At 39.9% G+C, this 27,535-nt stretch overlaps 1 protein-coding gene across 3 annotated transcripts in view; it reads left to right on the top strand.

Annotated features, from left to right (window-relative positions):
- The window catches only part of ZDHHC2 (zDHHC palmitoyltransferase 2), a 70,931-nt gene extending 45,345 nt beyond the window's left edge, over window positions 1-25,586 (top strand). For 2 of the 3 annotated variants that reach the window (XM_077815582.1, XM_077815584.1), the window contains exons 7-13: window positions 4,230-4,350; window positions 9,435-9,567; window positions 11,523-11,649; window positions 11,861-11,953; window positions 16,180-16,289; window positions 16,842-16,928; window positions 20,692-25,586. In XM_077815582.1, the coding sequence (XP_077671708.1) occupies window positions 4,230-4,350; window positions 9,435-9,567; window positions 11,523-11,649; window positions 11,861-11,953; window positions 16,180-16,289; window positions 16,842-16,891 (634 nt within the window). In that variant the 3' untranslated portion in view covers window positions 16,892-16,928; window positions 20,692-25,586. The remainder of the gene's footprint in view (window positions 1-4,229; window positions 4,351-9,434; window positions 9,568-11,522; window positions 11,650-11,860; window positions 11,954-16,179; window positions 16,290-16,841; window positions 16,929-20,691) is intronic. The other variant, XM_077815583.1, reaches the window with a different exon arrangement.
- Window positions 25,587-27,535: the final 1,949 nt, after the last annotated feature.

Below are 27,535 nucleotides of genomic sequence, written 5' to 3'. Positions count from 1 at the left end.
TTCAAACAACCCCCCTATCCCTCCAAATTCATCATCAGAAGCAAGCACCCCGCAGACCAAGACACACCAGCTCAAAGCAGCACCAGGCCTTGCCAGAACAACAGGTGCAAAACCTACAGACATATCTCCACTGCTAGAATGATCAGCACGCCCACAACTCACCTTTCAAGATCCATGAGTCCTACACATGTGTATCGCAACATGTGGTGCATCTCATCCAGTGCACTAAGTGCCCCAATAACAACTATGTGGGTGAAATCAGACAATCACTACACTCTCCAATGAATTCTCACAGGAAAATGATAAATGACAAAAAAAACACTGTATCACCTGTGGGGAACAGTTTTCACTAAGCGATCACTCCACATCTGACCTATCAGTCCTCACCCTCAAAGGAAACCTGCACAATACTTTAAAAAGATGAGCCTGGGAACTTAAATTCATAACTTTGCTAGACACTAAAAATTACGGACTCTGGATTTATGGCTTATTACAACAATCTATAATCCACTAACATTCCCCTCCTGTTCTGTGTTCTCCCACCCGCTTCCTCTCCTCACTATGACTAGAGGGGTGTTAACAGGCCACTTCAGTTTGAATGATCCCTTGAAATGTGTGTTAATTACTTATGATAAACAATCTTTTCCACTTTGTATTTAGCTGTGACTAAGGCTAAGATTTGTCATGGTTATTTTTAGTAAAAGTCACGGACAGGTCACGGGAAATAAACAAAAATTAATGGAAGCCATGACCTGTCTGTACTTTTGCTGCCTCGGGTTTCCCCCATCACCGTGGTGGCTGGGAGCTGTGGGGTTTCCCGTCCACCCGAAGCAGCTGGGAACTGCAGGGTAACCATATTTCCCAAAGAGAAAATGGGACACCCCACCCACTTCCCAAGGCCGCCCCCGCCCCCTGCGTGAAGCGGTCACCCATTGGTGGAACCCCGAGGAGGGCCCCCTCCGGAGTCTGTCACTTATCGCTGCAACTTTGCAGGGGGCCCCCTGTCACTTGTCGCTGCTGTCACCGGAACCCTGCCAGGGCCGCACTGGCTGTCAGCTCCAGAGTCCTGCAAGCCCCTGGGGCTGAAGGAGAGAATGTCACGGACGTCTTTAAAAGTCATGGATTCCATGACTTCCATGACCTCTGTGACATAAACGTAGCGTTAGCTGTGACACTCTGAATACGTTTCCCAGAACTGAAGAAGAGCTCTGCATAAGCTCGAAAGCTTGTCTCTCTCACTAACAGAAGTTGGTCCAATAAAAGATGATATTTCACCCACCTCGTGTCTCTCATAAAATTTAGCTTTTTCTTCTACAGTGTTAATTCTCAGTGCTGAACAAATTGTTCAACCCTTTATAAGCACAACTAGATTCTTGTCATGGAAAATGCTATTTCCATTGATGTTATCTTCAGAGTCTTGGAGGTTTTCAATATTTAATTACAAATCAAGCTATTACAAGGTTCACAAAACATGTAGTTTTTTCTAAACTTGATTTGTCATGTGTTATCCTAAGGGAGACCCAAATTTTCATGTGAATTTAGAAGTCAGATTAGAAACCCATTGCCTCAAGCTACATACTGCAAAAGTAGCACTCATTTGACACATAAAGGGCAGTTAACAGATCTATTTATTCAGACCGTAGGCTTTTAGGAATACAAACTAATTTCCTTTCAGTAGAGTTGGCTTTGTTTACCCATTTGAAGACGTTCTCTATCCAAATTGATAGATTTTGTATAGGGCAGACATATCAGGCTCAAAGCAAGTCTCTTTCACTGTCTTTCATTTTAATCCAATAAAGCCTGAGCCAAAGTGAGGCCGGTAGAGGATATAGAGTGGGTGCTGGTAGTGTATTGATGAATTTCAAGGGACATTTTATGAAATCCATAATACAGATTTGTACTTAACTTGTTGAAGTCATAGAAGCCCTGAACCGCCTTGTTTCCACTCCGTTAAAGAATACCTTTTTTAAATCCTTTACCAATTCAGTTCAACTGATCACTATATCCTTTCCCTAGGAAGTACCTTCACTGGACATCTGCTCCACATTTACATAACGAGTTGCAACATAATAGCTTAACTCCCGTTTCATGTTCGCCCCAACTAAGCCCCTCAGAACCCACTGTGGGGAAGGCAAACCTCCCCCCATACTTCATCTTGGACAGTCTGGCAGCGAGGGCAAATTCCTTCCCAGCCCCTGGATAAAGGAGTAACTAGTGCAGTGCCCACAGCAGATTTTGACAAAACCCGGTATGTCACCACTTCTAGTTGCTGCTCTGCCCGGTCCAGGTAAAAGAGGGTTTTTCCTGCACTGGAATGGACTGATATAGTCCCTCCACTCTCTTCTGGTCATGTGATGTGGGGTGGGGGGGGGAATGGGTCAGTGTCCCCATGCTAACCTGATCTGCAGCCACAGCAGAAAGTCACTTTCTGGTGTTCTAGCCCTTAAAGGGGCACACACCTTTTCCAACAAGCCAAACAACGGCCACCACCGCTTAATATGCTGTGAGGTCACTCTTCAAAAGAAAGTTAAGGAAGATTGCTTTTCCATTAATCCAGTCAGTTGGGCTAAGAGTCTGCCAAAAGATTAAGCTGACTCTTGCCGTTGTTTTAAGGAAGTATAGCTTGTCTATGTTGTGTGCATTAACCCACTAGGTAGGGTCTAAATTCTAGTGTGCACCAGTAGGTCGTGCACTAACTGGCTGTGGACCCTGCTGGCTCGTACTAAATGCTTGCACTAGGGAACTTAGTGTGTGCCACCAGAGTCCACATGGCTGGTTAGTGTGAAACATGCTGATGCACATGAGAATTTACACCCAAGCCTGGTGCACACTAACCCACTGTGTAGACAAGCTCTTTGAATTATTTCTTTGTAGCTTGCCACTTTAGAGTTCCGCCTTAAGTTTCTCTATCATACAACCTATGTTATACTCCATTTATTTAGCTTATTTCCCATTTGCACATTAATATAGTTCCTGTATCTTTAACTGATTAGATAACAGACTTGGAAGATTTTAATGTCTACTTGGGGAAACAGTAATAAACAAACCCCACATATGCACACTTAATGGAAGGTTGGAGAACTCGGGTGTCTCTGAATTCTATTCTGTGGCCTACTGCAGTGCCTGTTTGCCTAAAATCAAACCGTCCTTTGCATTCCTTATTAGTAGTAAACTTCATTTAGCATTTGACCAAATAGTTATCCAGACCCAAACTCTGACCTGGCCCACGTTCCCTATAAGATGCAGCCAGCCTTCACCAATGATGGTTTAGGTCAGGAACATTTCAGGAAATGTGCTGCAGCAGAATCCTCCTTTGCTTCTTTGGAGACTACAGAAATGGTTATCTTTTGCATTGTAAAGAGAAGGTTTTTTTTCTTTGTGTTGATCTGTTTTAAAAGACAGTCTTTGTTTATTAATTGAGTCATTTCAAGTTTCAGCACCTCATAAGCTTGATTTATTTGTCGCTTTGAATTAAATATTCTTTCAGGCTTAAGAGTTTTTCATTTTGTCTCTTTGTTTGAGGTTAGGATTCTTTATTTAATCCTTTCTTTCAATATGTTAAGGATTGTGATTCCAAAATTCTGACCTTTTTAAGCAATTTTAGTCTTGTTCAAAATACGTGCAACTATAGTTACAAGCTTGTAAATGTAGTGTCCCTTCATTCCAGTTGGTAATGGCTTGATATGGTTTCCAGTGTACCCATCTCAATAATGTGATTATCTTTTATTAGTTAGTTTTAAATGTTTAAGAAATATTATAATAGTAAAACATCATATTGGAGATTGCCATAGTTAAGGCTTGGAAGTTTCTGTACAAAATCCTGATATTCATCCATATATTAATTTGTCAAAAATATTCCTTTCAGATTAGGCCCTTTCTATGCCTGATTTCAGCCTGAGGATTTTTGTTGAAATTGAGAGAGCGTGGGGAGGACTTGTGGAAGTTCTTTAAAATACTACTTTGGAGTCCAAAAGCAAACAGCTGCTTGTCTCGTCCATCACTATTAAATACTTTTTTTTAAAGTAATGTCTTAATGAAAAATTTCATAGACAGTTTATGGTACTAGAGAGATATACAGGAAGCTAGTATTTTTGTTTACAGATTTATGTTAAAATTATTTTACAGTAAATGAGTACATTAAAAATTAGACTAAAGCAATTAAAGAAAGATTATTAAAATGTATTTGTTTTCATTCAGTTTTTCATGTACTTATTTTTTTTTGTTGCCAGGGTGAACAACTGCGTTGGATTCTCCAATTACAAATTTTTCCTTCTTTTCTTGGCTTATTCTCTACTGTACTGCATTTTCATTGCTGCAACAGATTTACAGTATTTTATCAAATTCTGGACAGTAAGTACTTATCTTTAACCCATATTCTTATTTGAAAAGTGTGGTTCTGTAAATGTAAAAGCTCTCAGATCTGTATGTTCAGAGCTATATATTTAGCAAGTGTATACATATATCTCTTTTTGAGTTGTAAAATATCAATATTTATAGTCACATTAACTCATTTGTTTAGTTTTTAATTTGTAGTCTGTGTTCATATAAAGCATGAACTTTCCTTCCACAGGCTACAGTCTTCTCTTAAAAACTGAAAGTTTTCCTGAGTGGTGGTGATATGCCAAACGTTGTGATGTGGAAGAAAGTGAAATGAATAGATTTTAGTTTCTGTGTGTCTTTACACTTCTAAGATGGTGACAATAAAATTGTTCAATGTATGAAAAGCAGAAAAGAGAGACTATGGAAAAGAGGCTATAAGAAATATATAACTCTGTAACGTTTGGTCACTAAGTTACAAATTTAAGCTGGCCTCAGCAGTTGACCCTGATTTTGTGTTCATATATGTGCCGTATCATAAGCACAAACAAAGGGCATGTCAACACAGCAACTAAACACCTGTGGCTGGCCAGGGCCAGCCAACTCGGGCTTGCAGGACTCCGGCTGCGGGGCTGTTTCATTGCAGTGTAGACTTCTGGACTTGGGCTGGAACCCAAGCTCTGGGACCTTCCCACCTCGCAGGGTCCTGGAGCCTGGGCTCCAGCCCGAGCCAAGATGTCTACACAGCAATGAAACAGGCCCGCAGCATGAGCCCTGCGAGTCTGAGTAAATGGGCATTGGCCAGCCACGGTTGTCTAGTTCCTGTGTAAACATACCCTAAGAGTCCTCAGCTGCAAAACTGAATATGCTTTTGGATGTCAGGTAGTTTGACTTGCTTCCGAACAGGTTGGTGGGTATATGTTGTTCAGTGGTAACAGAACACCTCTAGTATATTTCAAGTATAAGACCCGTCATCCCATCAGCTGTGCGCACATAACTTTCATTTAAGTTCATGGGACATACAAATCAACATGTTTTAATGGTTACCAATCAATGAGAATCAACCCCACATTAGGAAGGTAACTAAAGTAATGCAAAACAAGATTAAACTCAAGGTTTCTGGCTTGTTGATTTTAATCATAATTAAAATTGGTGAAATAAATCACTTTGATTTAAATCAGTCCACTAGGCATGCATATGAAAATGTCCTGCTTACTGTGATCTGAATGTACAGCAAAGAATATGCTCTTAGATTTGTAACAGTGCTGTTTTCTTTGTGAACTATAGATCAGTCATTCTGACAGGGTTAGTTTCACAAGTTGGTTATTTTAAATATAAAAGGCTCTACTCTAAAAGCCACTTCAGTGTGTAATTGAGATTCAGATGAGTTTAAAGGACTTCTGTTAATATTTACAGTAACTCCTCACTTAACGTCCTCCCAGTAACATTGTTACGTTGCTCTATTAGAGAACATGCTCGTTTAAAGTTGCACAGTGTTCCCTTAAATGTTGTTTGGCTGCCTGCTTTGTCCTCTCCTTGCAGGATTCTCTGAAAGAGCAGCCCGTCCTTGTGGGGGCTTGGAACTAGGGTGGGCCAACAGCCCCCCTATCACCTCCCCTCCACCCCAGGGCAGCACCTTCCACCCACCAGCAGCTGATCAGCGCCTCCCTCCTCATGCCTCCTGCCCACTGCAATCCACCGTTTTGCGGCATTCAGGAGGCTGAGGGGGACAGGAGGAACGAGGATGCGGTGTGCTGGGGGAGGGACTGGAGCGGGGGCGGGAAGAGGCAGGGCAGGAGTGGGGCCTTGGGGAGAAAGGGTGGAGTGGGGGCGGGCCTGGGGCAGAGCCGGGGGTTGAGCACCGTCCTGCAAAGTCGGCGTCTGCGCTTGTACCTGAGTCACAACGGAGAAAGCTGCCGCTGCTCAAGGTGCTTCCTAGCCTAACATGGCACCTTCAGCCTCCTTGCCCATCTCATTGTCTGCAGTAGGCTGCGTCTGTGTGGGGTAAGGCAGGGCACCTCCCAACTACTATATGTTTGTAATCACATTCCACATGCACGCTACCCCCCAGTGATTCACCATCGCTTTATGGCCCAGCCGCTGCCCTCCTCCCTGCTCGGGAATAGAGCACTACAGCAAGCGCTTGTGGAGGCTTCGCCCGAGGCCACCAGCTGCCTCCAGAGCAGCTGCGGGGGTGCACAGTGGGAGCCCCACCTTGATATCTTGTGCCTGAATACACAACGTCCATTTGCTCATCGCCCCTTCGCGGGAGTGGGGTAAGAACCCAGGGGGCAACAGCCCACCCAAAGCAAGCTCATAGCATTCTAGCATCTGCTTCGCTCTAGCAAGTGTGGAGAAGTGGTGTAGGGATGCACAGAACCTGGCCCTGATCTCATGAAAGTCTGCGAAATCCACGGGAGCTTTGCCGTACGCTTCAGTGCCAGTTGCATCTCTCTGCCCCCGCATGCACACAGCAGGGAGGGGCGCAGCCCTGCAGCAAATGTTATTTTCCTCCTCTTACAACAGTGACAACTACATTGGCTGCAGTGCTGCCCCAGTGTTGACTGCATGGTTACTATGGGAGGTACACAGGGCCGGTTTTCAAGTGTTGACTGCATGGTTACTATGGGAGGTACACAGGGCCGGTTTGTCCAGGGCACCCTGGAAGACGGGTCTTTGGTCCTCCAGCAGGGCTCCTGTGAAAGTAAGAACCTGCAGGTGTAACTGATTCCATAACTAGTTCTAGCCTAAACCCACAGGGCTTCCAGTAAGGGAGCATGGAGAATGACATGGGTTTTCCAAATTCTTTCTCTTTCAGTAGTTGGTTGATGCTGCATGACCCCAATCACTCCAGGCTGAAGGGAGTGAAGAGTAGCACGTGCATGTGCTGTCCAGAGGAGTATCATGCAGCATCATGAGTCAAAAACATCCAGCAAAGTGATAGTGGAGTGCCTAGCAGTAGGAAAACCATTAGTTAGGGTACTAAATTAGACATTTTAAGGTCTTTTGATGCAGGTGAGCGTGCGGTAGGCATTGGCATTGCTCTAGGTCTTACTCCGACCACTGAGAACAATTCGGAGTAATGCCGACAAGATCAGGGATAGTGCTCGGTGTGTAATACCATGTAGTGCTACTACAATAAGTCGATCAAGAAATTGTTTGCCAGAAAACATGGAGCGTCTTCTCTCAATGTGGATAGAGGGGCAAAACCAATGGAACATACCTCTAAATTTGTTACTGATACAAGCTAAGGCAAAAAGTTTGTATGACAATTTGAAGAGAGACCAAGGTAAAGGATCACAGACGGAGACATTCACGGCAAGTCGGGGATGGTGTGATCGGTTCAAGAGGCGCTTCCACCTGCATAACATCAAGATGTCTGGTGAGGCGGCTAGTGCTGATACTGCAGCAGCTAAAAAATTCCCAGAATATCTCAAGAAAATAATTGAGGAAGGCGGCAATTCCCCTAAACAAGTCTTCAGTGTCGATGAAACGGGCCTCTACTGAAAGAGGATGCCTGAGCGGACTTACATTCCAAGAGGAGAAGACAGCACCCGGATTTAAAGCAACTAAAGGCCAGCTAACCTTGCTTCTAGGAGTTAATGCTGCTGGAGTCATGAAGATGAAACCGCTGACAGTGTACCAATCTGAAAAACCGTGAGCTCTCAAGGGATTTTCAAAGGAACACCTTCTGGTCATTTGGAGATCCAATAAGAAGGCATGGATAACTGGAGCTATTTTTTCAGAATGGCTGACTCTCCATGCTGTCCCTGCATGGAAGGAATACTGTGCCAAGGAAAATCTTGATTTCAAGATTTTATTGCTTATTGATAATGCACTGGCTCATCCAATCAACCTAGACGACCTGTGTGAAAACTTCCACATTGTCTTTCTGACACCTAATATCACATCACTCATCCAACCCATGGACCAAGGATCCATGGCTGCATTTAAGGCATTTTACTTATGCTGTACTTTCAACCAGCTCATCAGAGGCACCGATGGGGAAGGCAAACCTACGATTCAGCAATTTTGGCATGACTACAACATCCTCAAGTGCATCAATACCATTGGTGAGTCTTGGGCTGAAGTTACTCAGGCATGCATAAATGATGTGTGGGGGGAAGTTGTGGCCTGAATGTATCAGTGACTTAAAAGGATTTTAAAATGTTGTCCCCGCTATGAAGAAAGATATCCTCGGCTTGGCCAAGAAAATGGGTTTTGATGAGGTGGAAGAAGTCAATGTTACACAACTTCTGCAATCACACGAAGAAGAGCTAACCAATGAAGATCTGATGCAACTAGAGGTGATGAGAGCAAAGAAAGAAGAGGGCCAAGAAGTAAAAGAAGAACCAACGCATTGGAATTTGACTGCCAGACGTCTTTTTGAAGCTTTCCAAATGATTGAAGCTGGCTTGAAAATCCTCAGTGATGACGATCCTGACAGGGAATGTAGCTCCAAAGTGATTAGGGCAGTTGGTCACGTAATGACTTGCTATAAAGAAGTTTACCAAGGGGAAGAAAAAGAAAGCAAAACAACAATCTCTAGATGTGTTTTTTCAAGTTGGGAAAGTTCAGCAAGAGGAGCAGCCAGATGATCCATCCTCTTCCACCTTCTGACTCCACCACCTTAACCAAGCTTCACAATCATCGTTGCTGTGTACAGTATTAAATTGTTTGTTTAAAATTGTTTAAAACTTATACTGTATATGTATATAATGCCTTTTGTCTGGCGAAAAAAACTTCATTGGAACCTAACCCCCCCCCCCATTTACATTAATTCTTATGGGGAAATTCGATTTGCTTATCATTTTGCTTAAAGTTGCATTCTTCAGGAACATAACTACAACGTTAAGTTAGGAGTTGCTGTATATTCTCTCTTAAAAAGGCCAAATTCTGCTCTAATTCATGCCCCTTGAAAGAACATGGGGGGTGGAATGTGGCCCTTTCTCTCTAAAGGGACTATATTACTTTCCTGTGAGATGCAGTTGCACAGGGGTCTGTGAGTTAGTGCAGAACTTGACCCAGAATCTTGGTTGAGTGGATATTATTAATATGGCTAAAGGAGTAGTTATTTTTCCTGCCTTAACATTTTGGTTTTCTTTCCTTCTTTATAGAATGGCCTTCCTGATACTCAAGCCAAGTTCCATATCATGTTTTTATTCTTTGCTGCAGCCATGTTTTCAGTCAGTTTATCCTCTCTTTTTGGTTATCATTGTTGGCTAGTCAGCAAGAATAAATCTACGTTAGGTAAGTAATGTCATAGTGTACCTTGCCATCAATGAGTATTATTACCTTTGTGATTATTCCAGTTATATCAAGCTGTTGATATCACATAAAGAATCACACAGAAAAGGTGGATTTTAAAGGACTCTTTGCTTTCTTAGTAATAAATGAGTGCAGAGATACTCAGGATGATGGTACCACAGTGTAAAGCCCTAACTATATTAAAACTATAATCAGTTACAGCGTGGTTAAAACTGGTAGCCTGGATGAGGCCTAACTGTGTCTCCATTACCTGGTAACAGATTTGGCCACGTCCGTGTCTGGCGACATCCATAACTGCATCAGGGTCCCTGACTCCATAATAGTTGTAGGATACAAGGGTCCTAAAAGATGTGTCTATGCTACATCTACACTACGAGCTAGGAGTGTGGTTCCTCTGCTTGTGTACATATACTTGCACTAGCTCTCATCATTGCTTGTAGTGTAGGCATAGCCTATGTGTTTCTCACCTTCACTCTCTGTTGTTAGTTCGTTATTTCAGTCAGTGATATGATAGCAACAAGTTTCTAGATATCTAAACACTCTTTCTCTTGATGCACGCTCAGTTTGAGGCAGGGGAGTGGAAGAATTAGATCTGGGGGGTTTTCTCCTGCTAATGCAGATATTAACAGTTGTAGGGGAGTCTGTGCATGCTTCAAGCCCATTCCTTCGAGTGTTTCTCTTTCACAGTATCCCAGGAAATCTAACGTCCGTTTAGAAATTAATAACAAGTGCAGGAAAGTGACTCAAATTCAAATTGGTAATAATGAGAGAAGAAATATGAGTCAGATTATTTAAAAGCCATTAATAAAATAAGTAGAATACTTATTTTTAATACCATAAACTGCACCCATGAAGATTTGTGAGTTCATAAACAATCATATGCTATTTTAGTGCAAGGGAACTGGCATATAAAGCTACAAAAATTTAAATCTCTGGAGTGTCCCAGGTGGGCCTTGTATACTGGCAGTAAACTTTATACAAGGAAATGATTGGCTTATTCCATAAGGCCAATAAGGGAAAGACCAAGCTATAGGAGTTACATGGTGGAAGGAGAACTCCTGTGAATGTGCTCTCTGGATCAGACACACTGGAGCTCCTTGTGCTAGACTTAACTGTCTCTTCTCTTCCTATTGTCGGTGCAGTAATTTCCCTACAGAACCCTAAAAGGGTAGAATGAAGATCTCAGGCCCTTATAAAAAGTCTGAGGAGTAAAAGGGGACTTCTCACATCCGTCCTGGTGTGTGAGGGAAACCCGAATGTCAAAGTGGGTGGCTCCTTTCCTTTTTCTCCCTTTGTAGTTGTTTGATTTGAGAATGGGTTGAAAAATTTCCTCAGTGAGGCCTCTCTTTTACCTTGCTGGACTCTGCTATGGGGCAGTTACATGCGGAAACCTCTTTACACCACACAACTCCCTGGCTCACTGAATCTGTCAGACAAGGGAAAACTCCTGCCTCCTCCCCAGCAGTAGGGCGGCTTCTCTAGATGTCAAGTATCAGAAGGGTAGCCGTGTTAGTCTGGATCTGTAAAAGCGGCCAAGAGTCCTCTGGCACCTTATAGACTAACAGACGTATTGGAGCATAAGCTTTCGTGGGTGAATATCCACTTCGTCGGATGCATGTGATGAAGTGGGTTTTCACCCATGAAAGCTTATGCTCCAGTACGTCTGTTAGTCTATAAGGTGCCACAGGACTCTTGGCCGCTTCTCTAGATATGGCAATTGGGAACTAATACCAGTGTCTTCATCTTTCAAAAGGAAGTAGTTTTTGGAGGCTGCACAATACCTGAACTGGCATTATGCAACCCCCACCAAAAGGAAATATTGCATAGCTGAAAGCCAATAAGCCTGTTGTTACCAGCATAATTAACTAAATAATCAGTGGGTGTTAATTAAAAATGTATTTAGGCAGGAAATATGACAAACCTATTTCATTTTCTAGAGGCATTCAGAGCACCTATTTTTCGTCATGGAACAGACAAGAATGGTTTTAGCTTGGGCTTCAGCAAAAATCTAAGACAGGTGTTTGGTGATGAGAAGAAATACTGGCTGCTCCCTGTATTTACAAGGTATGCTTGGAAGAAAAATACGTTCTTTTAATACATGAGATACGGATATCAGAAAGTAGTCAGCAACACTTTTTTTTTTTTTTTTTACACCAAATCATGTGAAATAAAGCAGGTGCTTTGAAATTAGGAATTGTAAAATAAATATTTGGAGTATTGTTTTATTTTGCTTGTATAAGTGCTACACTGATTCTAAACTTCTTTTTCTCTGTAGTCTAGGAGATGGTTGCTCCTTCCCAACTTGTCTTGTTAACCAAGATCCTGAACAAGTTTCCACACCTGTTGGACTTAATTCAACAACCAAAAAGTATGTCTGTTTATGTCTGCCTTAAGTTTGTCATTTACCTGTCATACTGTGAATTTCTCCACTTTTCATTTGCTTATTATTTTTAGGCAGCTGTCACTAATGCAGTCATATATATGTGCATTTTAAAAGTATCCTACTAAGAAACAGAATTTAAGGCATCTATGTAAAGTTCTTTTAATTCAGCTGATTTCTCAGTTTCATACCTTCATCATTTTAAACCTGGCAAAGCAATCTCCCTAACATGCCATATGAATAATACTGCTGAATGTGGGAGCAATACATTCTATTTTCTTTTTATCAGCTTGTGTTGCTTGTCTCAGTTTAGCTGTTTCCCAACCCCTGAATTTTGACAGTCTATCTAGCCACAACAAATCGTACTTTGCATAGCTACTAAAACAGGTAATTGGTGAGCCTGTTTGAGATATTCCCAAATTAAGTTCCAAGTTTTTCAGTATAGGAGCTGTTTCTTTTTGTATTATGTGCTGCATCTTGCAAAGGGGGCCCCAATCTTCAGTGGTGCTTTTGGGGCAATATGCAATACAAACGATAACATTCCAAAAAATATCAGTGTGTTTGACTTCTGTATTACCCTTAGCCTTTACCAGTGTGGGATTCCACAATGGTCAGTCTCCGTGTCAGATTCATTCATATTTAGATGCCACTATCAATCCTAGTGATAGTACGTTTCACAGCTGCAGTCGTTTCAAAACCGGTATAAATGGAGGTCTGTGCCTCTTAACCTAGGTAGAGGTATGGCTACATAATAGTAGCTCATGTCTAACATTGTGTGGCACAATTTTTAGCAATTTCTTGTGGAACTGAAAGTGTGCCTGATACTTTTTGTTAATGTTGGCAGAGATCAGTAGAAGGTGATCAAGCTACAGTCAGTCAGTAATTCTAACATAAATGATCCATCCAAATCGAATTGTATTTCTTTACCAATACACCATTATCGTCTTACAACCTGACCTACTATTTTGTTACACGACATGAAATGTTGTCTAGCTCTTCAACTTTGGAAAAATGGAAAAAACTTTCCTAAATATGTAGCAATAATATATATAATCACTATTAATGTTGTTTTACTAATTGCTGTAGCACTCCTGGCCATGGCTATTAGACACTTTAATTACAAGATTCAATCACAAAGCAATAACAGAAGAGATTATAAAGATTAGAAATTTGTTTAGAAACCAAGTATATCTGAATCTGGCTCATCATCTTTATTAATTACTTTGCCTAAAAATGGGAGGCTTGAGAGAGCTTGATATTTGGTGAGACTGTTAATGTTCAAACATGAGTTCTTGAGCAGGGGCTTGCCCACAGCTTGTTTAAGTGTGTCTGGCAGCTTGGCTTTCCAAACGCTAATTTTAGTCAGTATAAGTCCTGTCTGTTCACTGACTTCAGTAAGGATACAGAATCATTGAAATGTAGGGCTGGAAGAGACTTTGAGAGGTCATCTAGTCCATCCTCCCCACACTGAGACAGGACCAAGTATATCTAGAGAGTCCCTGATAGGTATTGTCTAACTTGGTCACAGAAACCTCCAGTGATGGGGATTCCACAGCCTCCTTTGGAAGCCTGTGCCAGTATTTAATTACCCTTATAATTAGAAAGTTTTTCGTAATATATACTCTCTCCCCCAGAATATTAGCCTTTTTTGAACTTCATCACATTGTTGGCTTATACTCAATTTGTGATCAGCTATTACTGTCAGATCCTTTTCAGTGGTACTATTCCCCCTCTTCTAGTTGTGCATTTGATTTTTCTTCCTAAGTATAGTACTTCGCACTTGTCTTTATTGAATTTCATCTTATTTCAGACTAATTCTCCAATTTGTCACAGTAATCTGGTCATCTAAAGTGCTTGTAAGCCCTCCGAGCACGATGTCATCCGCAGATTTTATAAACATACTCTCCACTCTGTTATCCAAGTCATTAATGAAAATATCGAATAGTACCAGACCTAAGGCAGACCCCATTAGATACATCCTTCCAGTTTGACAGTGAACCATTGATAGGTACTCTTTGACTATGTTTTTTCAACCAGTTGTGCAGCCCCCTTAGAGTAACTTCATCTTATCATATTTCCCTCGTTTGCTTATGAAAATGTCAGGTGCGACTGTGTCAAAGGCCTTACTATAATCAAGATAGATCATAACTACTACTTTCCCCCCATCCACTAGGCCAATAACCCTGTCAAAGAAGACGGTTGGGTTGGTTTGGTATGATTTGTTCATGACAAATCCATGTTGGCTATTACTTATCACCTGATTATCCTCTACAAATTGAGTGTTTAATAATACGTTCCAGTATCTTTCCAGAAATCGAAATTATGCTAACTGGTATATAATTTGCAAGACCCTCTTTTTAAGGATAGATACTATGTTTGGCCTTCTCTAGTCCTCTGGGACCTCATTTTTCCTCCATGAGTTCTCTAAGATAATCGCTAGTGGTTCTGAGATTGCTTTAGCTAGTTCCTTAAGTAACATAAGTGAATTTTGTCAGGCCTTGCCAATTTGAATACATTTAAGCTATCTAAATATCCTTGTTCTTTCCCTGTTCTGGCTTGTGTTCCTTCCCTCTTGTTCTTAATACTAATTATATTTAAGCAGCTGGTCACAATTAACCTTGTCAGTGAAGACTGAAGCAAAATAGGCATTAAACACATCAGTAATCTTGGTGTTGCCTGTTGTTAGCTCTCCTTCCCCGTCAAGTAGTTGATCTACATTTTCCTTTGTCTCTCTCTTGCTCCTAATGTATGTATAAAACCTCTTTGTGTTGGCTTTTATGTCCCTTGCGAGGTGTACCTCATTTTGTGCCTTCTCTTACATGCTTGTGCTGTCCTTTTGTACTCCTCTTTAGCAATTTGTCTATGCTTCCACTTTTTCTAGGATTCTTTTTTGATTTTTCAGGTCATTAAAGAGCTCCTGGTAGAGCCGTATTGGTTTCTTGCTATTGTTCCTTCTCTCCTTTCCACTGAGATAGTTTACTGCTGTGTCTTTAATATCGCCTGAACTCATGTTTCCATTAGATTTTCTTCCCCTGGAACCTTACATACTACCAGTTCTCTGAGTTTGCTAAAGTCTGCTTGATTGAAATCCATGTCCTTATTTTGCTGCTCTCACTCTTTCCTTCCCTTAGATTCATGAAATTTATCATTTCACAGTCAAGTTGCCTTTCACCTTCAGATTCACAGCCAATTCCTCTCTTTGTCCAAATCAAATCTAAAACTGATGCTACCCGGTCACCTTCTGAAACAGGAAGTTGTCCCCAGTGCATTCTAAGAACTTATTTGGACATTTTCTGTTCTGCTGTATTACTTTTTCAACAAGTGACTGGGTAGTTAAAGTCCCCCATTTTTACCAGGTGTTGTGTTTTGGGTTGTTCTAGAAATGCCTCATCCATCACCGTCTCCTAACGTGGTGGTCTTTCGTAGACCCCCGCCACGATATTGCCCCGGTTTTTCCCCCTTTTATCTTCACCAAGAGACTGCACCAAGTGCTGCTAGAGCTAGCACGTCAAAACAGCAGCGTGGCTGCAGCAGGTTGGGTGGCAGTTCTGGCTAGCTCCCCAACTGTGGTCCCGCCTTAGCCCCTGGATCCGTATTTGGCACTAGCCCAAGTTGCTGCCTGTGCCGTCATGGTCCCACTGCTACTTTTGGGACTAGTTCAAGCAGAGCTAGCTTGCGTTCGCATACCCAAGTTGGGAATTACACCTCCCAGTGAGTGTGTAGACATACTCTGTGAGGTCGGGGGATTGAGGACATAGAAATGCTAGGAGCACGTGTGCTGTTAGATTGGGGCTGCTGGTATATGGAGCATCGGTTACGTTTAGCTGAAGCTGACGTGTGGCATTTTTTTCAGCTATAAATGAAATGTGATCGTTCTTTTGAACTCACTATCTTTAGGTGGGTTTGGAGTTAGTAAAAACATGTTAACCAGTCCCTAACAAATACCAAAGAGCAAAGTTAAAATGTAAGTTAAATGTTTCTCTGTTCTGTTTTAAACCATTACATTTTAGACTGCACCCTGTCTCTGTGACAGAACTAAAATTTAGCGTGTATTAGAGTGAAGGTTTTTATTAGAATCAAAGATTCAGCAAAAAATGACCAAGGTAAGATTTTCTAAGACCTTTACATGAGCAGTTGTTTAAAGTGTGTAATGGTATTGGTATTAACTAAAAGTTAATCTTTACTTTTTTTATTTTCTTTTAATTACATATTAGCGAGAATCACATTTTTCCTCCAAAGACATTACGAGATTCCCAGAGCCACCTTCTTACTGATACTCAGTCTTGGACGGAAAGTAGTGCAAATACTGAAAAGGGCAAAGTTGGTAAGAGATTAATTTGTTACACCCATTGAATTTTAATGTAAATTCTTGTTGGAAAGATGTAATCTGAAAATTGCCAAAGACTTCTCTTTGTGAGACAAAATTAATTTGATGTAGCTATAAGATGGGAAACAATTCCTGTTGTTACAAAGTGTAATATTTAGGGTGCATGTTTGTAAAATGTCCCTTGCACGTTTTAAGCCCTCTTATACTTCTAACTATGAATGAGCCTGATGATGAAAGATATTGAATACCTGCAGCTCTCACAAAGGATAATACTAATTGCAGATGTTCACTGGCTCGCAAGATCAATCCCAATATTTTTTAATCAGAGAGGTAATCATTATATCTAATCGTTTGTTCCAAAATGTGATGGCACCTTCATGACTATTGCAACTAGTGGATGTTGTATAATTATACATGTTTAAGTATTTACACAAAATAGACTATGAAACAAAACTAGGAGAAGATTGGCAACCAAATATAAAGCTGTTTTGATTAATATCTTTTAAAAATAATATACAATACTTTATTTACAACATTACTTTTTTCCAGTCCCCAAAGGTATGAGCAATCCTGGACTAACTGTGGAAAATGAAACCTAGTCACTGTTAATGGAAGCATCTAAATGTTCAAGGAAAGGTAGGCTAGTATTTTCTATGTTTTATTTACCACTCTGCTATTAAATGCCTTCCGAGGTGCTTCTGCCCAATAGAAAAGTTATTAAAAATATGCTTGGTAGTTTTGCTTCTATTCTCACTTTGTCAGCATTTTTGCTTTTTCCAATTTAATTTTGTTCCTACCTCAGACATTGAAACAATTTCTCCTGTTTATCCTAAAACACACATTTCTTGATTGAACAATACTTTTTCTAAATAATTAACTTAATCTTTACAGCACTCTTTAGATGTAGACATGTAAGTATTATTGCCATTATCTAGTAGGAAGACAGAGACATGGACGTTGTGACTTAGCCAAGGCCTTAGAGCAACTCAGTGCCAAAGCTAGGATTCAGATTAAAGAATTTGTGACTCTCATCCCTGAACTCAATACACTAGATCAGTGCTACTGAGTGATAGTATTTTGAATCAAGAGAAGTAGGCAAAGACCTATAAGGTAATTTAAGTGGTACAACTTGGAATAAATTAACTTGTAGTTTTGTTCTTTCATGCCAAAAAGAAACAGAGCCAATTCCCATTAATCATTAGAAATAATGGAGACTGCAGACGTCTATATCGTATTGATAATGATGATGATAAATAGATATGATGTCTATTTTATGGAACTGCCAAATTGATGATTCCTGGGAACAAGTCGATGAAATCTTAATCTGCAAAGAAATATAAGCAAAGGGATTTGATGACGATCTGGGAATTGGTAGTGATATATCAGACTCTTCGTTGGGTTGGTCGTAATTGAAAGCTTTTACCTTCTGAAGGCTGCTCAGTGACTTCTGTTTATTAAGTTATTTATTTTTATTTATTTAGATTTAAAATTATAAAAAGATGCCTGTGAAGGGTTCGGTCACAGAGACCCCCTTGGGGGTCTACCTCTGAGCCAGTTTTCTTTGATGGCTTGGGACTCCAGAACCCTGACTTGTTGAGCCAGATATGCTAGCCTGGTGCAACACACACCCAGGGTCTGAATCACGCCCCCAAAGCTGCAGACTTAACTGAAAACAGCTCTGCAAGTACTCCTCTCTCCAGCACCCAGCTCCCAATGGGATTCAAAGCCCCAAATAAATCTGTTTTACTCCATATAAAGCTTATACAGGGTAAACTCATAAATTGTCTGTCTTCTATAACACTGATAGAAAGAGATGCACAGCTGTTTGCTCCCCCAGATGTTAATCACTTACCCTGGGTTAATTAATAAACAAAAGTGATTTTATTAAGTATAAAAAGTAGGATTTAAGTGGTTTCAAGTAATAACCGAGAGAACAAAGTAAGTCACCAAGCAAAATAAAGCAAAAACATGCAAGTCTAAGCTTAATACATTAAGAAACTGATACAGGTAATATCTCACCCTCAGATGTTTTAATAAGCTTCTTTCACAGACTAGACTTCTTCCTAGTCTGAGCCTAATCCCTTTCCCTGGTACACTACTTGTGAGTTTCTGCTCAGGTAGTAACTCGGGGATTTCTCATGACTGGCAGCCCCCTTTTGTCGCTTTGGCACAAGGCGGGAATCTTTTGTCTCTCTGGGTCCCCACCCCTCCTTCTAAATGGAAAAGCACTAGGTTTAAGATGGATTCTAGTTCAGGTGACATGATCAGATGTCATTGGAAGACCTCCTTCTTCATTACCTAGTAGCTGAAAGACACTACATAGGAAGGCTTGCAGGTAAACAAACCCATTCACAGTTCGTTGAATCTGAAGCACCCTTAATGGCTTCCACTTAACATGTTTACATCAGTAACACAAGTTTGTATCTTATTCTCCTAACTCCAGACATAGAACTAATACATGCAAACAAATAGGATGAACGCACTCGGTAGATCATAAGCTTTGTAATGATACCTTACAAGAGACCTTTTGCATAAAGCACATGCCAGTTACATCATACTCACACTTATAAACATATTTCCATAAAACATATGGAGTGCAACATCACAGTGCCTACCCAAGGCTCTGGGCACTGTAACACTTTCACTAACTATCCAACATGATGAAATCACAGCAGCACTGAAATAATTATTCCCAGAGAAACTCAGACACCTACAGAAATGCATTTCCACCCCTTGTCATTATAGGAAGCATACCCTCAGCCCTCTCCAGAACCCTGTCAAAAAGTTGTTGAGGGATACATTCTTCAAATGACATGCAAGCGCCCTGTTTAACCCAGTCTTATCTTAGCAAAACGATAGCTGCCACAGAAAAATAGCTGCCTTGCTCACCTCAATTGTTTGCCTGGGACCATTTACAAGCTGACGTTATTTAGCAAGGCAGCCTAGGAAACCTGGAGACGCTATTTTAAAATTAAAATGACTTCTCAGATCACCCGTAGAATAACCACTAATGTGACAAATCACTAGTCATAATCAGAGTTCCTGGTATTTTTATAATACCTTATGAAACGTAGTTTTTAACTTGGCAGCTTTCAAGGTTCTCATTGAAATTGTTTGACTATTCTCTCATCCACCCACTCAAATGCAAAATCCCAAAATTCATGGATATTTTCCATTAAAATAAAGAAATCCATTGCTTTAATGGCTGCAGTCACAAAAAATGGAGTATAACAATGGCCATGGCAATTAGCAATACACATGCTCATATATTAAGCTTTCAAAGCTCCTATTATAAAATTAAAATTAGGAAGAAGAAATATATTTTTATTAAGTGAATAATGCATAATGAATAATTTGGAAAAACTTAACTTCTTTCCTGTTTGCATCTTATCTGTGAATAGCATATAGATATTATTTGCCTTGTTCCAATGAATATCTATTAATAATTATTAGACTATACATTGTTTGTAAGCAGTCTGAAAGTATTCAAAATTTGAACTGTTAGTTTTGATTGGACATAGAGCCTACATTCTATCGTTTCTGTCCCTAATTTGATGAATAACTTGGAATCAGATTTCTGGTCTGAATACTTGTATGTCTTGCTTTTTGTGACTATTTGCTTAAAAATCACAATGCCTGTGAGGGAGGGTTTTTTTTTTTTTTAAACAAGTAAACTTACTCATACAAGTATTCATGGAAAGCTAACAGAAAAGAATCTGAACACAGCTGGTGTAAATTCAGTATTTTATTCAACTCTTTCTGAAAACTTTTTCAAGGTATTTTCCCAGGACAAATATTTCTGTTGTTTCTTAATAAACACAACTTCAGTTATGTAAGTTCTTTCATGTATGTCATATAAACTTTTCTGAGTTGGATTGTGCCTCTGAAAGTTCATAGAGAAATAGTGAAAAATTACATTCACTCGGTTATATTGATAGTAACAAAGAATGAATTTCTCTCTCCAAAGCACCATTATATTGGCAGCACAATGCCACATTCCTGACACTGTGTTACCAGCTTCTTTGCACCACTGTTAGGGATAGGAGTTCATACTACATGGTCATTCACTGTGTGTCTACTGAGATTGACAAAAATGGTTCATTTTAGTACCACTTGTAACCGTTGTTTTTATGAGGCACATACCCGTAGGAACGGAACTTAGATTACCCATCTATTGCACACAGTAGTTGGCGATAGAATACCCACATGATGATCACAACTTTTGGTCACTACCAGCCTAAGATGGATTGATTTGAAGGCAGCTCTATTATCAATCCAGTCTTTATATGTTCCATTATATGTTGTTTTTTTCCTGTAAAATATATAACAAATGTCATTAAATTGCTAAATGTGCCTTTGTTTCTAAAATGTTGTTGGGGTTTTATGCTTTCTGTTCCAGTTCAAGGTAAAGCTGCTGATGAAAGGAAGATACAATCTTCCAAAAATCAGCCCCCATCAGCCAGCTGTTCCTGTCTGCTCCTGTGTGGATATGCTCAGAAGAAATTGACAGCTGATTAGCTGTTGCCATGTCATTGCTTGAAACATAAGACATACTGATATTTTTGAACTGTATAAAGAATGTTTCAACATACACAAATTACTGTTAAAATGCTAAAGGACATTTCTGAGTATTATGAAAGGAGAAAGGGAGAATCCTTTCGTTAGGATTAGTGGGACAAAATTTACAATTGTGCAATTCTAGGGCTAGTTTTTACTTTGGTATTCTGATAGCACAAGAAAACAAACTCCTTATATATAGCCCGTCTATGCTTTTACATCAGTTTTGAATCTTGATATTACTTATGAATTTCAATGGCCGTAAGTAGGTTATCTAAAAAAAAAAGAATTATACATTTTGTACTGCTGGCTTTATCCTTGGAAAAGCATTATTAGCATTGATTTTTGGTAATTGGGTGGCTTACTGATTGGTCAGGTACCATATTTTGATTTCAGATTCTGACTGAGTCAGCTAATTTATGATTTAAAATCAACCTACATGAATTAGGTTGGATCATCTTAGACTTGATTGCAGATAATATCCCCTCTTCCCCTATACAGATATGACTGCTGAACTGTAAACACTTGATAACTGAAATAACCTCTCACCTAACTGGATTGTGTGCTTACAGTTCAGGTTAATCTTCATTCTTAGCAGAATAGTAAGAAGAGGCCCATATTTAAGATTGACTGTGTGTGTAAATGGAGGTGTTTTAGATCAGGGCTTTCAGTTACAGCTGCACAGGATGATTTCTATGAAATTGGGATTAGTGTGATACAGCTTCTTGGTTTGGGCCAGTATCTCTTTAGAAAAACAAAATGTATGGACTTAATGTTACTTAGAAACATTTGGACCAAAAAATGCTTAATCTAAATTGTGGACTTTGAGAAGTACATGGCCCAAGAACATTAATATGCTTCTCATAGCTTGGTAGTCATTAGACTAATTATTGAACATAAGATCATTCCTTTCTCAGTTGTATTTAAAATGTTGCAACTTAATGATGTACTTACAAAGAGACTTTCATGGTCATAACAATATGTAGTATTTGCTCTATTACAGGGACACTGGACATCTGATCACTCACATCAAAAACCCAAACTTATTTCCCATAGAAAACCTTTTACAGTGAAAGTAGGAAGGAGATATGTACATATTCAATCAGATGTTGGATTTCAAAGGATCAAAGTTTACCAGCCAGATTTAAAAAAAGAAGAAAGTGTATTGCTAGTTTCTGAAACCAAGGAAGTTTCAGCGACACAAACCTTACTCTGTCTTGTGCCTTTATATGCACTACACTTACGGTATTACAAAATGTTTACATAAAATACAAAGTATGTTAATTGCAAAACCATTTTAAAAATAATTAACTTTCTAGTGGGCTAGCTAGAAAAATTAAAATAGGGATCTTTAAAATTGCACTTAAGACTATGGGATCAGGGCACAGTTGAGAAGTAGATAGGGAATTCAGCTCTCAAAACTCAGTTGATGATCAGATTGGGTCACAGGATTACATAAAACAGAAAGATAAAGTACAGGATATAAAACTGATCGATTATTCTTTCTGTATTTGTAATAGCAGGAAGGTAAATCTTTAAGAAACAAGAAATGTTCAGAACACAGAGGAACTGGAGTGAATTACTGTTAATAGGATTTTTTTTGTTTCCAGTAAATCATTATTATTATTATTATTATTACCTCTTTTACAACCATGTAATTCTAGATCATTGGTTCATAATTGTTCTCCTGAGATGGTTTTAACCATTATCACTTTTAGATGAGAATTTTGATCTGACATGGACCAATGTCTCTGTGGAAAAATGTTCAGTAGGTAGGGTTTTAATGTTTTTTTTTTTATTATTATGAATGAGCTTTTTCCTTAAATTTTACTCATCTGAAGACATCTCTTACGGATTCCATTACCAGAAGTGCCAGAATATGATCTATAGATGTGGAACATTTTTAAACTAGCCTTTGAGGGTAACACTGTTTACATGATACATGTAAACATTTTGCTGCCAGAATTTCCTCAGTGTTACTCTGTCAGGAGTTTACTTTGTATCAGTGTTTATTTAAAAGTTGGTAACTGTCAACATGATTATAGAGATGGGGTGGAGAAAGAACTAAATACTTTGTTCTTCATGCTTTCATAATCTGTATATTTGTTTGTAAGTAATTATTCAGCTGCAGTATTGTCTGTCAATCACGAGTGTGCATTAAAAATATATACATATGACATGTCCAACTTCTTAAAAATTAGCTTTAATGTAACTTGCCTAATATTCTATGTAACAGTAAATACGATTTAATATACAGTATCTTCGCAGTAAAATTCATGCCAGAAGGGGATCCCTCTAAATCTGGATCTCCTTCCTCCTCTGATCTATAAGAAGAGTGATCTGTGCAGGGGAAGGACGAAGAATGTGGGCAGCTCTTTGGTGGGTTGGGAACAGGGAATGCCCTTCAGCCCTTCTCCAGAAAGAAGGGTTAAAAAGTAATACAGCCTCAGAGGGGTTCCTAGAGCAGCAGTGACCAGCTGTAGTCTGGAGCAGCTCTCTCACTCCAGGGAGGAAGGGGTAGTGTGTGTGATCACTAAGGCCTGTTTTGTGTGCGGAGGCAAATACCCACATGCTTTGAGAAGGGATCATTGTGGAGTTCCCACCACCACCTACTGCAGATTCTATGGTAGGACAAAGCTGTCTGGGCCCTCATTAAATTATTATTCCTGACTTGTGTTTGATGAGGACTCTGAAAGCTTTCTATATGAGGGAACATAGCTTCTTTTCAAAGCCTTGTGGTTCAGCCATTGTGGTATTACAATGCAAATATGAGATTTTTTTTTTGTTTTTTTGGGGGGGGGGAGAACAACCCTAGAGCAAGACTGTAACTGTAGGAATTGTCAGATTACATTGATTCTTTTGGTCAGCATAAATTTGTTGGGCACTTGACTGTACTCGAACATGTGTAAGACTCGTATTTTTTTTTTAAATGTAAGAACACAGTGTTTTATATTTATTGTACCAGCAACTGCTTGTTGCCGATTTTCTGTTAATTATGGTCCTGATCCTGGGATGCACAGACATACCCCACAGACACTAACTTCAGTGGGATTCTGGATGGGCCTGAGTCCCCCCATTTCATCCAGGCGCTATAATAAGTCAGAATGAATTCCCCCCCAGGTGTGTAGATAATTTGTATGAATTAAAATTACTGGACACTCACATCTATTTAACAATTCATTACAACAGACTAAAATAACTACACATCTGCTGGTGTATAGGTCCACATGGATTCTGAACCCCACTTACGTAACTGAAATATTTTGTAATCTAGAAATCTTTTTCCAGAGAGAGAGGGAATTTATATTTTTATAAAGAAAATTGCAAACTTAAATGTTGAGCTCCACCCATTTAATCACTTTGTAATTGTAGACCAGGTGCAGCTAGGTTGTTTAACACCTGTGGAGATCATAACTACAATGAAAGTGGTCTAATACTGTCAGTTTTTCAAGTAAAGAAACAAATACCAATGTTAGTGCATCACTTGAGTATTAGGTGTTAAACAATGAAAACTAGTCACGTCTACTATAAATACACCAGTAGATTTTTCACATCTGTCTTTTTGCAGTTTGTCCAGACAAAAATCAAATGCTGAAGGCGAGAGTGAATGAAGAGCATGGTATATTTCTATCAGGACCTGTTTTAGTGCATGGCCCTATTTAATGCAGCACAATATTTTGAATGATTGTTGTCTTGAACACCTTATGGAGTAAAAGACAGCACTATCATGCTCTCCCTTCCTAATAGTCAATGGATAAAATAAATAAAAGGCTACAAAAAGATATTAATCTCAACCCACAGTGAGGGTATTAAACTAGTCCCACTAGTTTAGGAGGAAGCTTCTGTAGGACAACTAACGACTTGGGAACAAGCCATACCATTGCATAAACTGTAAATGGTGTTAGGCAGCCAAATACAGAATTTTGTCAGATAGTAGGAGTGAAAGCTACTGCAGCTCCCACTGGAAAAGTAGTAGCTGAGGATCCAGGTTACAGGAATACTGTGTATGAAATAAATGATCAACTGCATCACAGAAGGGGAGACTGAATTGTTGAGAGGAAGAAACAACCCACCTCTGCTCTGATACATAATGTTGCCATTGATTTTATATAGCTAGTCTACAGCTGTAACTGAGATCTGACTTTAGCCCACTCTCTCTCTCTTGTTCAGTTATGAGCCCAGTGTGGTGTTTTGCATGCAACACACCTAACTAGGTACCAAATGGATTGAGGATGACTGTTGCTGCTTTAGATTATCATCTCTAGGAAGCATTTATAATCTACAGGGCAATTTCACAGGTGGGGTGGGGGGAAATATTTTGTTACGGACTGATGCTCTCCCCTTCCTTCAAGATTGTACTAAGAACAAGAAGCAAGTTTGAGAACACTAAGGTGCACATTAGGTATGCCTTTAGCTTACTAGGACAGCATTTTTCCATCTGGACTTTTCCCACACTTTACCACGAGTAGCAAAACACTCTACAAACTGAGCTGTCAGAAAAATCAGCTTCCAAGAGCTCTCTCTCAAAACAATTTGGATATTTTCTCTTAGTGACCATTGTTCCAGAACAACTGAGTATGCATTGCTGAGAAGTGATAGTGTATATACCTAGTGATGTTGCACAAATCCTGGAGGAGCTTGTTGCTTTTGTTTGTATTCTGTAAACAGTATTACGTATTTTTGTATCATGTTAACTTGCTGCTGGAAAAAAATTAAACTCATTTTGCTTATGCAAGAGATCAACCATTTGTTTTTAGAAGTAGTATGAAAACATCAGCATTCGAAGTGTTGAACCTGCCTGATCTTATAACTTATAAGCGGCTTACACTGTCATGAGAGCAGCTCAGTACAGGATCAGAGGTGAAGAGCGAGCCTGATCTCACTGAAAGGTGAAGTGCCATTTGAATCATCTGTGTGCTGACAGCTATAGCAAGAAATCCACCCCTCTCATGAGCACCTTCAGCCAGTAGATTTGCCCAGACCAAGATTTGGGGAGGGGTGGGGGATGAAGGTGGCACAGGGAAAGAGTGTCTTGCTGAAGAGCTTTTCAGTTGAAACACACTGTAGGAGGCAGAAAGATAAAGCTAAAGCCATATGTCAGCACAGTAGCCCAATTAAGAATATAACAACTCATGTCTCCCCAGTCCTCTGCACTAGAGTACACTGCTGCCTTTTATCTTTTGACTCTTGTGCTCTCCTTATAAATTTTCAGCATTGGCCCCAGTGGAAACGAAGATTCCAGAGGCCTAGTGACATTATTCAGTGACGTAATCCAATTCTATACCAGCAGAAAGTTAAGGGTTATTTCAAACAGAACGGAAAACAATGCATATAAAAATGTCTTCTCTATAGTTCCCTATGAAAGTACACCAGAACTCAAACTTGCTAATGTGACAAATTACAAAAATAAGGGACATCTGTATTCTGTTGTCCATTGAACTATAATTGACAGAGTATAAACAAACTATGAAAGTTGTTTTTAGAGATGTTTTTATCATTGTATGAATTAAGCCAGTTTAAAAGGAAAACTCAAAAAATAAGTTCTAATATATAATCCTAAATAGCCAGTAGGTCATCAGTAGCATTTGAACTGAATACACTCAGATCTCAAACACATACTCTAATTCTCCCCCTGGACCAGTCACTATTGTGGGATTGAACCCATGGCTGTGGGTTGCACAGCTGTTGAATTCTGCATGTTTAACTGATGTTTAAGATTTTGGGGTTCTATGCCTACATCTGGAAGAGGAGTGATGAGTGTCAGGATTCAAAGTTCAAAATGCTGAATGTACTGCAAAATTCAGGTCCCTTACAAGTCTATACCTGTTAGTACAATAGGCCATTTTTGTGCTGATAAACCAATAAGCAGACACATTTCAAGGGGGAAGGTTTTCCCCCCCTACATAGCACTTAAGCTTTCATACACTGCACCATTTCTTAAGCTAGACTCCCTTTCTTGGAGAACAACTCCCCCAACGCTGATGGTGTTTGTACAGTCTTCCTGCACCATTAAGACAAGCTAATAAAAATAAACATGCTTTTAAGATTATGGAGATAGTCCAAAGGCTTTTCTGGCTCTGAGCATGGGGAAGAGAAAGCTGACTTTTCCATAAAAGAGAAGTACCTCCTTCCAGCCAAATAGCAAGTCCAAAGAAATTGGCATTTCATAATGAAAGGCATGTCCAACATTCCCTTTTTGGCTAGAGGCTGCCTTTCACTTGCATGCTATGTATTGTACCACAGCATGTTGTCATCGTAGCTGCTTGGTTTTATGCCTAAGTGCTTGGTAACACGTAGAACCTTAACCCAGGCTCTCCTTTGATAAGGGCAGCATGCCTGGAGAGTGGTAGCTGCCACTCTACTTAAGTAAAGGGGAGGCTGTGGTTAGCTCAGTGGAGTAAATATTTGGCTAGGAGGTTCCAGTTCAAATGCAGTTCAATTCAGGGGCTCCAGTGCTTTATCATCACACACACTTCCCCCTCCACATCAAATATGATGGCTTTGTGCATGGTGGATGACTGTGTACACACTGTAATAGAATCATAGAATATCAGGGTTGGAAGGGACCTCAGGAGGTCATCTAGTCCAACCCCCTGCTCAAAGCAGGACCAATCCCCAGTTTTTGCCCCAGATCCCTAAATGGCCCCCTCAAGGATTGAACTCACAACCCTGGGTTTAGCAGGCCA

Source organism: Eretmochelys imbricata, chromosome 4, assembly GCF_965152235.1.
Source record: "Eretmochelys imbricata isolate rEreImb1 chromosome 4, rEreImb1.hap1, whole genome shotgun sequence".
NCBI classification, from domain to species: Eukaryota; Metazoa; Chordata; order Testudines; family Cheloniidae; genus Eretmochelys; species Eretmochelys imbricata.
The sequence above is the reverse complement of the archived record's forward strand: the minus strand, read 5'-3'. Positions and strand labels throughout refer to the sequence as shown.